Here is a 12278-nt window from a genome sequence, read left to right on the forward strand (position 1 = left end):
TCTCCATGGCGACACAGTCCGGTTGTGTCGTCCGTGTGCACGCCTTGTCAAAAGCCACGTCTGCTCGCCTGTAGCCTATATTGCAAACCACTTTGTAAATATGGAGATATCCGTTACAACAGGTTGGATACGAGAGAGCAAACATGTGACCGAGAACGAGTTCATGCCGCACATAATCCTGCATGTCCTGTATTCAGGGTGTGTGTTTGTGGTTGGGGGGGTGAGAGAAGGGAGGGACAGAGAGGGGGGTAATTATCAGGAAGCAGATTCAAGATGCATCAAGAAGTGCATAAAAAGCAGAGCGGCACTAAGCTGTATTCAAACGGCTGCAGGATGGAGAGTTGAAAGAGCCGTCACCGAAACCAAACCCTTCTGCACCGCTGCACCTCGCGCTTCTTCTTCTTCTTCCCCCCCCCCTCACTTTCACCTGTTTCTGCGTTTGCTGCACTGTCTGTGGCTTTCTGTGATGTCACCGGGTTCCTCCGCCGCGTAGCCGAGGAGACAGACCGGTCCTGCGCTGACAAACACATAAAACAGCTGACAGCCTGAAGAGAGAGAGACAGAGAGAGAGAGAGACAGGGAAGGAAGAGAGAGCTTCATCCTTCCGCAGCTGATGAGGCGAAGCGGTGGAGGGGACTCTCTGAAGCGGCACCACCTGGACCTGCTTTAACGGGACAGAAAGTTGGAAAGTTGGTGGTAAGGACGACCTTTCTGAAGCCCTATTTGATGAAGGAGAAAGTTTTTGTTTGGCTGTTTTTACTTTCTGCCTTCTTGACTTGACCAGGAGTGTTTGCTTAAGCGTACGGCGTTTGCTTGTTTTGTCCTTTTACAATGTTTGCATTTTAGCGCATGCATAACATATGAACTTGAATGTAAAAGCTGTAATTGAGACGGTCAGATAATATGCATGAAAAAAAGTTCAGATAAATTACTTTTCCTTACATTTAATTCATATTTCCAGATGGTTTTCTTCATTCTTATTAGATTTTTCCCAGGATGTGTGAATTTTGTGCATTTTCAAATACCTGGAGGACAGAAAATGTAGCAACTCGACTTAAAAACTGGTGCATTGTTAGAAAAAAAAAAAAAAAGCTATTTAAAAATATACTTTTTCACAATTTAGCCACTTATTTTCCCCCACCGTTGTCAATACGTACCATTGTTTTCTTAACACCTTCAAAATGACAGGAAACGGCCCACTGAAATGGTGCCGGGAAATTGATCAACCATTGTTTACTCAATGACTTACTTAGCATATCTGAGCATAATGTGGAGTGTCACTCCTAGATAAGGAAAAGAGGAAGACGAAAGAAGAAGCGGCGGGTTTAAAAACATCGGCAGCAGATAAAGTGATGTCTGAGAATCCAGAAAATAATAAAATACTAGAAACTGATGTACTTCACTTTTTCATTAATACGTTTATTTAAGACATTTCAGCAAACAATAAGGACCGGAGATCAAATCCTAATCCCCTAATCAGGAGACAACAGGTGTAAAAAAAAACTTAAAACTGCCCTGTTAATTGAAATAATATATAAAATTTTTTACAGACTTTTAGGAAGTCCTCAAACTATTTCATCTTCAGCATTTCAACAGAAACAACTAATTGGAGTCTTTCTGATAGACGGATAAAAAAACAAAACGCCAAAGTATCTAACTGAAGGTTTGTTCTCATTTTAACGTTTTTTTATACACTGAAAATATTTGTAGATGAAGCACAGAAGAGGCCTCTTCCTATATGTAAACCACAATTATGCAACTTTACACGGACTGCTTGTAGAACCGCAGTCCTTTGTTGAACAACAATGCTCAACAAAGCCTTAACACCATTTAAAACTATAATAGTCAAGTCAAGAATTTGGCTTCCCTGAAGCACGTAATAATATCATAAGCACATGAATAAAACCTTCCATCAACTAGTCTGCGTGCTTGTTTGCAGGTCATTTTATCACCAGTGATGGTGTTGGTTTCAGAGAGCAGTTTTGCTTTTTGCCTATTTCTTATGACTGACAGGACTGCGTTTGTCAAAACCTGCACAGCAGCGGCAGATATTAGTAATTTCACCTTTCCTGCTTTGATAAAATCTCTTGTCACGTGACAGGACGACGGTCTTAAAAATGCTTATCTGCGCTCTCGGTTCCCTCCAGAGCATGCACAGCTGCTCAAAATAGGTCAAATCTAAATCAACCTATCTCATCAGAACAGCTTCTCATAATGTATGTATCTTCTCCCCCTGTGTGTTTCGCTCACAGATTTTTGCAGAGTTTTATCCCGCGGTCTTCCCCTCGGCCTCGGCAAGCTGCGACCAGACATGGCGTACGCGAACGAGACAGACGGCGTGGGCAACAGAACCGGAGAATGCCACCCCATCGACGACTTCCGTAACCAGGTCTACTCCACGTCGTACTCCCTCATCACGGTGCTGGGGTTTGTGGGGAACGGCTTCGCCCTAATCGTGCTGATCAAAACGTACCGCCAGATCACGCCCTTTCACGTCTACATGATGAACTTGGCCATGTCTGACCTGCTGTGCGTGATGACTCTGCCTCTGCGGGTCCTCTACTATGTCCGAAAAGGTCAGTGGGAGCAAGGGGATTTCCTCTGCCGCATCAGCTCCTACTTCCTCTACGTGAACCTCTACTGCAGCATTTACTTCATGACCGCCATGTCCGTCACGCGGTTCCTGGCTATAGTTTATCCCGTGAAGAACTTGGGGATGGCCACGGTGAACCGCGCTCGCTTTGTGTGTCTGGGGATATGGGTCTTCAGCAGTTTCGCATCTTCGCCTTTTCTCATGACTGGTCAATCCTTCGACCCAAAGTCAAACAAAACCAAATGCTTCGAGCCACCGGAATACAATAGTGAACGTCTACCCAAGCTGCAGGCGCTGAACTACTTTGCTCTAGTGCTGGGGTTCATCCTGCCCTTCCTGGTTATACTAATCTGCTACGCCGGAATAGTCCGCACTCTGCTTTCTCGCAACCCGGCTGCCCGTCGACAGAAGAGCTCGGCTTCGAAAGCCATCAGGATGATCGTCATCGTCCTGCTGACCTTCCTGGTCAGCTTCATGCCGTACCACATACAGCGCACCATCCACCTGAGTCTGCTTTCCACGGCGATGACCTGCGAAGACAAGAGCTTCATGCATAAGTCCGTGGTGGTGACCCTGTGCCTGGCCGCCTGCAACTCGTGCTTTGACCCCATGCTGTACTTCTTCTCCGGAGAGAGCTTCCGCAGTCGCCTGTCCTCCTTGCGCAACACGATGAAAAACAGCGCCATGCGTCGCCCGTCCAAGATGAAGCAGATCGTGAGCTCAGAGTCCGGGGAGAACCAGAACCAGGTCGAAGGCTTAACTCCGGCATGCCTGGCAGATCTTCGAACAAGCAGAGGATCTTTGGTTAAAGCAGGGAATGAAAGCAACATATAAAGGAAACATGAAAGGAAAAAAAAACTAATTTTTTTTTTTTTTTTACAAATGTTGCTGCAGCATGAGTATTAAACGTTCAGTAAGTTATAAGACTAATGAAGACAGGTTTCATTGAAATGGATATTTATTTTTCAAAAGACTGCTTATTTAAATGAGTAATATAATATCACACGAACAGTAAACAGCAACCTATTGTACTTCATAGGTTAGTGTATGATCATATCGCTGTAGGAATGTGTCCTGGATAACGTTTTAACAGATGTTTTTTGGACCCTGAGTGTCATGAATGTGTCTCGTTTCTTATGAAGGACATGTGCCGTCTTTGTGAAATGCTGTGGACGTAAACACAACGTCAAGACAATAAATCATGTGGATAAACAAATATTTCTGTCCAGTTTCTTCCACTGCAGTGTTTACATTCAGCGCTTGCCAGTTTAGAAATGTTCTCAAAGCTTTTGAAGCTGCCTTAGTTTATTTCAACTTTTAAAGTGCTTTTATTTTGATAAGATCTTACCAGCTTGTTAAACTTCCAGTACTACAGTAATGACTTATTCACCCTTCAAGGAGCTCAGGATTACATGACATTCTGCTACAGATTAGGGAACTATTAACCTCTGAACCTCACTTTAAAAAGCACAACAACAAAAAAATCCACAATAACCTTTTTAGTCGTCAATTGATAAATCGATCATAAAACTGATCGACTGTCTGGAATGTTTAATTACACCCAATTTCCATTTATTTGTGAAAAGGCAGATGAGAGAACCCCTGACTAAACCAAAACAGAAACGACTGGCTGACATTCTTCAACTGAGTCTTGAAACCACTTTCTCTACAGCAGATAGTGACAAAATAATTTTTCAAAAACAATCTCAATTAATGCTTTTCAAAGTTAACATGAAGCAGTACCTCCATGGGGCGATGCAAATTGATCTTGATCCAAAACGTAGCAACTATTTTCTTTTTCTTTTCCTACTTTATTTTCTTATTACGTCCCATTAGAAATCCATCACATGACACCATTTCATCTCATGTATTTATCTCATCTCACTTCACCACGTCGTTGCAACAGAAACGCTGTTAAAACTAATAACAGGGTTTGGAAGGGAACCTTTAACTGAAAGAGGTTTTGCTTGCGACTTCGTTGTCTTGGCTCAGATGACACAACCGACACCGCTCTGGTGTCTGGAAGGTAAATAAGCAACAGGCCGTGAGAGTGACTGAACTCAAATATCATCCTATTGATGTGAAACTCATACCAGCAGTTCATAGAACAAGTTTGATTATGTAGAAAACATTACTTCACTCTTAACTCTTTATTTCTCCATTTTAGCAGGGGATGCATTTTATGGCAAAGCCTATCATTAGCCTGCCGATATCTGCATGCCCCCTCTATTTTTGTCATATATCATCCTATTGATATGAAACTTATACCAGCAGTTATGGGAACAAATGTGATTATGTAGAAAATGTTATTTCTTTATTATCGCTATTGCAAGGATACCGAAGGAAATAAATCTGACAATGCAACCTTGCTAAATGTAAAGCATGCACAAGCATTTTTTATTTTCGTTTAACATAAAAATTAAATCACTTTTTTTATTAATTTCAACAAAAGAATATTCATAACAATAGGTTTCCTTAACTCACTTGGAGAGTCCCAAAAAGATGTGAAGAGGTGCTTGGAAGCAACAAGGTGAGAAAAACAAGAACAATTATTGTTTATTATAATAAAAAATGTCATAATTGGATAACTAGAATGTTAATTTAACATTTTATCCTCTCAACAAGGACATTTATGAGAAGCAAAGGGATGAAAGTGTCAATGTGGAAATGTGAAACAGTATAACATGCCATCCAGCAAGATATGGTTTCATATGTATATATATGTATATATATATATTTAAACAGCACTTACTTTAAGCGCAAACACACCTATGTTTTAACTGTCTACATAATCACATTTGTTCCCTTAACTGCTGGTATGAGTTTTATATCAATAGGATGATATTTGGGGAAAATAGGTATGGCATGCAAATATCGGCAGGCTCAAATTCCATATTGCCAAAAAATGCATCCCCCTCCTAGCTTGAAAAAATAAAGAGTCAAGAGGGATTTTACCTTTTCTACATAATTACACTTACCCTCTTAGCTACTGGTATGAGTTTCACATCAATAGGATGATATTTGAGGAAAACAGAGGGGGCATGCAGATATCGGCAGGAACAAAATCCATATTGCCAAAAAATGCATCCCCTGCTAACATGGAGAAATAAAGAGTTAAGAGGGATTTTACCTTTTCTACGTAATGACACTTGTTCTCTGAGCTACTTCTGTAAGTTTCATATCAACAGGACAATAGACAAATATTGGCTGGCTCAGAAATTAAAATGCATCCCCCCTACATTAATAGACTAGACAGTAAAGGATGATATAAAATATTCTACACAACGGGCTTCTGCTTTGTAATGCTTTAAGCTATTATGGTGTTAAAAAAAAAATCGGGAATTTCAAACTATCTGCGGAGAACATTTTCATCAGACACTCACTGAAAAACGTTCGACTCATATGTCTCAATAAAGCAGGGGTCTCAAACTCGCGGCCCGCGGGCCAACTGCGGCCCTCGGGACGATAGTTTGTGGCCCCCGCTTTAATATGAAAGTTTAATGTTAGTGCGGCCCGCGAGTTTGATATAATTGGCACTTTTCAGTGTTGTGTGCGGAGCTGAACGAACTTACCAATCACGGTGGAGTATATTGCTCTCGGGGGCGGGACATCGGCCGGGCCTATTTGCATTTTCTATTTGTCATTATTTGCATGCGGTACATGCGCAATTTCCGCGGCCACTCCCGCTTCACGTGCTTCAGCAACCAGTCTAGACCCGGAAGTTGCTGATCAGTGTAACATAATTAAGGTTAGGCGCTGTAATGCTTGGGTTGTGTTTAAGTTAGGGAGCTAACATGTCCGTCTAGCACGTTTCTCCCACGCTCTCTACAGAGAAGCCGTGGCGCATACTTCTGACATCATTAGCAATACTAGAGTATCTTAAAGAGACACTACACAATTACGGCTGTTACAGCGCCTGACTACGGCCAAATATGGTAATAGCCAATCAGAAAGGTTCGGCTGAGGAGACAGTGTGTGTGAATGCGGCCCAGCCTCACCCAGACTCTACCTCCAGCGGCCCCCGGGTAAATTGAGTTTGAGACCCCTGCAATAAAGCTATAAAAACCGTATTTATTTCAATTAATCCGCGAAATAAAAGCCACCGTTTTATGGCTTACACGGTTAAGAAACGCGATAATGTTACGAATATCTTCAAAAGTTTCGGTCATATTTCATTTTCTCATCAATATGCGAGAGTTTAGAGCGATGCGCGCTCCCGCGACGGGGCACGCAATTCTCGGCATAACACAGCTCTGTATAACACCGGGCTCCTCTTCACCAGAACCCAAATCTATGGGGAACCAGTCCGACTCCCCGGAGCCGTCGGGCGCCTGGTGCTGAATAAACATTTTGACCCAACAACGGCCGCTTCCGCTAATATATCTAAATATATCCAATATATCTAATATATCTAAACACAGTTGTGTTTGTCACCAGACGCTATACACTGTCTTGACCTGAGTGAAGTTGGCCCCCCCACCTTCTTCAAATTAGACAAAATTGGTGTCAATCAACTCGGCTACGTTTGTGCTGGATTGTGCAGCAAAGATTTTCCTTTGTGCTGCTATCATTTTAAAGATATTAAGAAATGTTTTAGAGGTCATCAAAGGTCAACCAGCCCTCTTAATATCTTTAAAATGATAGCAGCACAAACGAAAATTTTTGCTGCACAAACCAGCACAAACGTAGCCGAGTTGATTGACACCAATTTTGTCTAATTTGAAGAAGGTGGGGGGGCCAACTTCACTCAGGTACTGTCTTGTTATGACAACAGGAAGTCAATATTAAATGACCCTCTTGAAAACACGGGTTTCCTCTTAGCTGGAAAAAAAAAAAGAAGCTGCTCCTGGTCCCGCCTTTTAACTGGACCCGTTTTCCATTCGGTATACATAAACCGTCTAACTAAAGCAGACATAAACCGGTAGAGCAAATATCTCCGCTCCGCATTCGGTCCGTTTCGCAGCTTCGTGTCGCCATGGCGCGTCGCAGAGTGAGTGTTTTTCATGTCGCTCTCTGTTTCTCCGCGTAAAGGAGATCGGTTGGAGATCCTGCAGGCTTAGCTGCGCTGTTAGCCGCCCGGAGGCTGCAGAGGAAAATCATCTGTTAAACCACCGCGGTTTTCTTCCCACAGGTCTCTCCCGCCGACAGAGAACATTTCAGGAGATATTTGGAAAGAAGTGGAGTTGTGGACAGTCTCACCACCCGTGGGTCGCTTATGTTTTTTTTATTTGCACTAGAAAGGCTGTAAACTCCTGGGTTTTTACGATGGAGTCGCAAGACAAGACGCTCTTCTTCTTCTGCAATTCATGGAAGCCGATGTGAAATTCTCACTGTTTAAGTACACATTCAAGCGTCACGGTTTTATAGGCAAAAAAAAAAAAAAAAAGAATAAAAATGATAACGTGATATAGCTTCAAATTAAAAAAAATCTTGTACTGCTTTTAAAGTATGTGAAATTGATTGCAAAGTTCAAATTTCATAGCATTTATTAAAACGTCCTGAATTTACTACCAGTTTTCAAGTATCTATTTCTTAGATGATGCGTATTTGCCTCGCACTTACTAGAATAACACAGGTATAACTGACTTCTTATATTCGCCTTTTTCCTTTCCTAAATGAAGACGTGAGATAAACGTGTCTTCCAAGAAAAAGAGATATATGTTGTAACCTCTTTCTGCTCCTTTTTAGTTTTTGTGTCTCTGTATGAGCAACAAGAGAAGCCTGCCCAGGCTCTGGAGTATCCTTCTCGTTTTGCCACCATGTTTGATTTGTTGGTGCAGCCATCAAAGGTGATGATTTTAAGTTTTCGTTGAGCACTCACTGGCTGTGGATCCTTGAACTAACTCCTTCCAGATATGTGAAGGAGCGTCTTGGTGCCATGACCCTGACTGCACCACACACACAGGCTCTGCAGCAGGAGGCGAACGACCTGAGACAGAGGTGTGAATGTCTGGAGGAGGAAAACAAAGACCTCAAAGCAAAGGCATGTTTGCTTCTTTTTATTCTAATGTAATTCTGTATAATTGCTCTGAATAGTCAGTGAAATGTACGTTTTACTCCAATCAATACGGTTCATCCGTCATGGTTTTTATGTGCAAATGACATTTTGCTGGTTTCTATCAGTAGTTTTATTTTTTCATAGCTTTTTAAAAAAAATCTTTTATTGACTTTATAAGTGAATAAAATGGATTTCAGAACCAACATTGGTGTAATCAATAAAATAAAACTCCCTTATAGAACCTCCTCCCATCACTGGCCCAGTTTTGATAAGGATAGAGTGTCAGGATTATTTGCATGTTTTTTGTTTGCGTTGATGCCTTTCGGTGGGATGTTTTCTTTTATTCTAATGATTCTCATTATGAAAAACCAGTAATTGTTCAAATGAAATCAAAGCTAATAGCAGTGTTTTTGGGGACGTCTTCCTAGCTGCAGCAGTATGAACCAGACGCTCCAGAAGACGATGAACCAGAAGCTCCAGAAGATGGCGCCGCTGCCAACTAGAGCTCAACAACAAACTGGTCTTTGTTTCGATAGACGTTTTGTTTGTTTATGCTGCTGTCAGTTTGAATTTAAAGATCGGACGACACTGTAAAAGGTGAAAGTCGAATGTTTTATGTGGCTGCGACGTTTATCTCTAAATGTTAACTTTATAGTTTTCTTATATTCTAACTTATTCTGTATATGTTTGTATGTATCTTTCCTGAGGGTTCAGCCTCGAAATGCGATCACGTGTTCATTGTGTAGGGAAGTAACATCGTTTAATTTGTTGGATTTATGCAGCCTGTGGTCTGAAACTGGCATGAGGGGGGGAAAACAAACCTACAATTATTCTAGCTCTGCTGGCAATTTGCATTTCTTTACAATAGTCCTACAATATTTTAACCCTGATCTTTTATCACTGATCATGCAAAATGCATTCAGAAACAACAATACATTAAACTACAGAAGTGAAGACGGCCGGGGTCCAAGTATGTCTTGCGCTATAATAGGTTCATTGTTTCCAGAAACAAAGGTTGTTGCCATTGTGGACAGTTATGTTCTGCTATTTGCTGACCAACATGCTCAGAAGTCTAGTTTAATTTTTGAAACCCTCACTGCACAGCTTTTAGTGGCCAATACCAGATTTTTCTGAGGCCTGAGCTCCTAATTCAGATTTCCACAGGGTTGCACAAAAACTGATTCATGTTGAGTTTGTCATTGAAAAAGTTATTGACATTTACCGTAAAAGAAAACCAGTACTGCAGACTTCTTAAATAGAGATACAGCCGCATCTCAACGCAGTACATCATGAAAAGTCTGATTTGGACTTGAATTCAAAAAGTGAATCTCCTCTAGATAAGTGATTATTTTTCAAAGGCTTATTTGCTACTTTTACTGATAATTTAAGAAAAAATAAAAAGCTTAATTTCTTGAGGCATAAAAAAAAATGAGTAGGTTTTAAAAATCCTTGATGTCTTTTAGAAATTTGTGAACGCAACCCATCCAGAAAAGTTCACAGCTCACTGATGCACATAGGTCATGACCTTTTGCTTTTATAAGTTTAGATACATATTGTGAATAAACTAGAGCTATGTTATAAGAGGGAAAAACATTTTTTTTATTCACTAGTCTTTACTGCTTTGAGTTTAAAGACAGACAGTCTGTAGCTTTGGTGGTTTTTTCATACATTATAGCAATCCTGTTCAGATTGGACGGTAAAGGTTAACAGATGTTCAGTGTTTTTGTTGAAACAGCCAAACCAAATTCATAAACAATAAATGTTTTAAATTGTTTTGTGTTCAGATTTGTTTTCTTCTCTGTTCAGTTTAAGGATAATCTGTACAGAAACTGCCTCGTGCCTCTGTTGAGCATTATTTGTTTCTGAGTAAATACGAAAAGCGACTTTCAAATAATTTCAATTTCAAACATACACTGCCTGGCCAAAAAGAAAAAAAAAGTTCTTCTTGTGAAGAATAATTCGTATTTACAGGAGTTTTGTGCATACTGGGACGAGAGATGTTGATGCAAACAATGGTTTCCATTAAATCAGTATATGGAAATTAAGAAAGTTTAACGTCTTATCTGGTAAAAATCAAATATGATTTGATTAAATATTCCAAACACCTCTGTTTTGCCTATAGTGTTTAACCCTCCTGGCTTGTCACGGCACCAGTCCAGCCTTCCTTGCTTGGTTGTTTGTCACCTAGTGCGATACAGAATGAAACTCTCTTCACAATGTGGCTTTGACTGCAACAGCTGAAAAATAAGGCAGTTAGTGTCTTTGCAGTTCTATGAGACACCACTAAATGGCCCTATTATAAACCAAGTCACAATACAAGCTTTAAAACTAGAAAATCTGGATCAATACTGTATCAAGATGAACAATTTGTTGATATTCACAAAGACTTTAAGACAAGTCAAAAGAAGACTCCTGAGCAAAACTCTGGGTGAAATCTTCTCCAGTGCTATGATGCAGGAGAGATGAAGATGTTGCAGAACACGGCGAAGATGAGGAAGACGGCATATCCAAATATGCAAATCCAGAAAAGTGGGTTTTTACACAGCTTCACATTGAAATCAATGAAGGAGACGTATCCGATAGTCAGCCCAGCAACAACTCCTCCCAAATGAGCCACAAACGACACCTGAAGAAAATCTGATCAAATCAGGTTTCAGTTCAGGCCTCTGGGCTACAAGTTGCTGTTATCTGACTCCACTAAATGTTGAGTAAAACTCACAGGACTAGTTTAACAGACAGCCAACCAACTAAATGGGTAAGGGGGTAAGGAGCCAAGTTTTCAATAAACACCATTTGTGTTTGTGTAGCCAGGAAGCTAAGGATCAACGTAGTTATTACAAAATCAAGTTGAAACCATAATTTATGCAGGTGTATGCAGAAATACATGCATACCTGTATGCATACATCTGCATGAATGACAGCTGGTCATGAACATACTCAGTGTCGGTGAGTTTATTAACATTTCAACATAGGGCTGGGCAAAATGGCTTAAAACTATCAGTCGCAATCAGTCTATCGATAAATATTGATTAGGTTTCTTTTGCTTTAAATATCTGAAATACTGTCAAACTGGTGATGTGACGTTTCCCGTTTGATCCACATTTTCTCCCCACGCTCCGCTCTGTTGTTGTTTTTTTTACTTTTAAGCTGTTATGAGGCACATGGCGAAACCTGAAACTGCTGCTGTGCAAGTTATTCAACAGAGTGTTTCTAGCTTACCAAAGAATGAGCGAGTTAGTTGATGCCACCCATCTTGCGTGGCTGGTTGTCAGAGGTTGGATTAAAGTTCAGTGAAATTATTAATACTATTGCTGATTTATTGCCCCGCCCACCAATCAACTACCCAGAGATTGGAATAGGTCAATTTGTGAAAATATATCACATCCTTTTTCCTGGGCGCTTATTGGCTGGACCCCAAACAGAGGAGATCGTTTGAATTTAGGTTTTGAGGTAGAGCTAAGATGGTTTCCAGTGTGCAATTATGATGTTACTTAAATTTATACCATAAATACAGCAAAAAGAAATAAAAATACATTTAGTATGACTGATTTGGTCTGAGCGGACATGGATTTTGAACCAAACCTGCACTGTTACCATTGCTAAAACTTTCAGCGTGCAGCCCAGAAGAACAGAAGGAATATTCTGGTGATGATACTGCATACACTATTCTTTATAGGTTCAACAGGT

At 40.7% G+C, this 12278-nt stretch overlaps 2 protein-coding genes across 2 annotated transcripts; both read left to right on the forward strand.

Moving 5' to 3' along the window:
• The first annotated feature begins 243 nt into the window (after positions 1-243).
• On the forward strand, positions 244-3811 carry cysltr1 (cysteinyl leukotriene receptor 1). Its single transcript, XM_028009843.1, has 2 exons — positions 244-696; positions 2253-3811. Exon 2 carries the CDS (start codon positions 2312-2314, stop codon positions 3425-3427), a length of 1116 nt encoding a protein of 371 aa, XP_027865644.1. The 5' UTR covers positions 244-696; positions 2253-2311; the 3' UTR covers positions 3428-3811.
• A 3556-nt stretch (positions 3812-7367) lies between these two features.
• LOC114138769 (c-Myc-binding protein-like) lies at positions 7368-10363 on the forward strand. The gene is made up of 5 exons (XM_028008189.1): positions 7368-7583; positions 7725-7797; positions 8282-8330; positions 8447-8576; positions 9020-10363. The coding sequence occupies exons 1-5, from the start codon at positions 7569-7571 to the stop codon at positions 9092-9094; spliced, it is 342 nt and encodes a 113-aa protein (XP_027863990.1). The 5' UTR covers positions 7368-7568; the 3' UTR covers positions 9095-10363.
• The last annotated feature ends 1915 nt before the right edge of the window (positions 10364-12278 follow it).

This window comes from Xiphophorus couchianus, chromosome 23, assembly GCF_001444195.1.
Source record: "Xiphophorus couchianus chromosome 23, X_couchianus-1.0, whole genome shotgun sequence".
Taxonomy (NCBI): Eukaryota; Metazoa; Chordata; class Actinopteri; order Cyprinodontiformes; family Poeciliidae; genus Xiphophorus; species Xiphophorus couchianus.

Bases quoted from the DNA above. Each gene is read 5' to 3' on its own strand.
- cysltr1 (XM_028009843.1), top strand. From the start codon at position 2,312: ATGGCGTACGCGAACGAGACAGACGGCGTGGGCAACAGAACCGGAGAA.
- LOC114138769 (XM_028008189.1), top strand. The intron at 7,798-8,281 runs GTGGGTCGCTTA...GCTCCTTTTTAG, and splicing joins TGTGGACAGTCTCACCACCC to TTTTTGTGTCTCTGTATGAG. The intron at 8,577-9,019 runs GCATGTTTGCTT...ACGTCTTCCTAG, and splicing joins ACAAAGACCTCAAAGCAAAG to CTGCAGCAGTATGAACCAGA.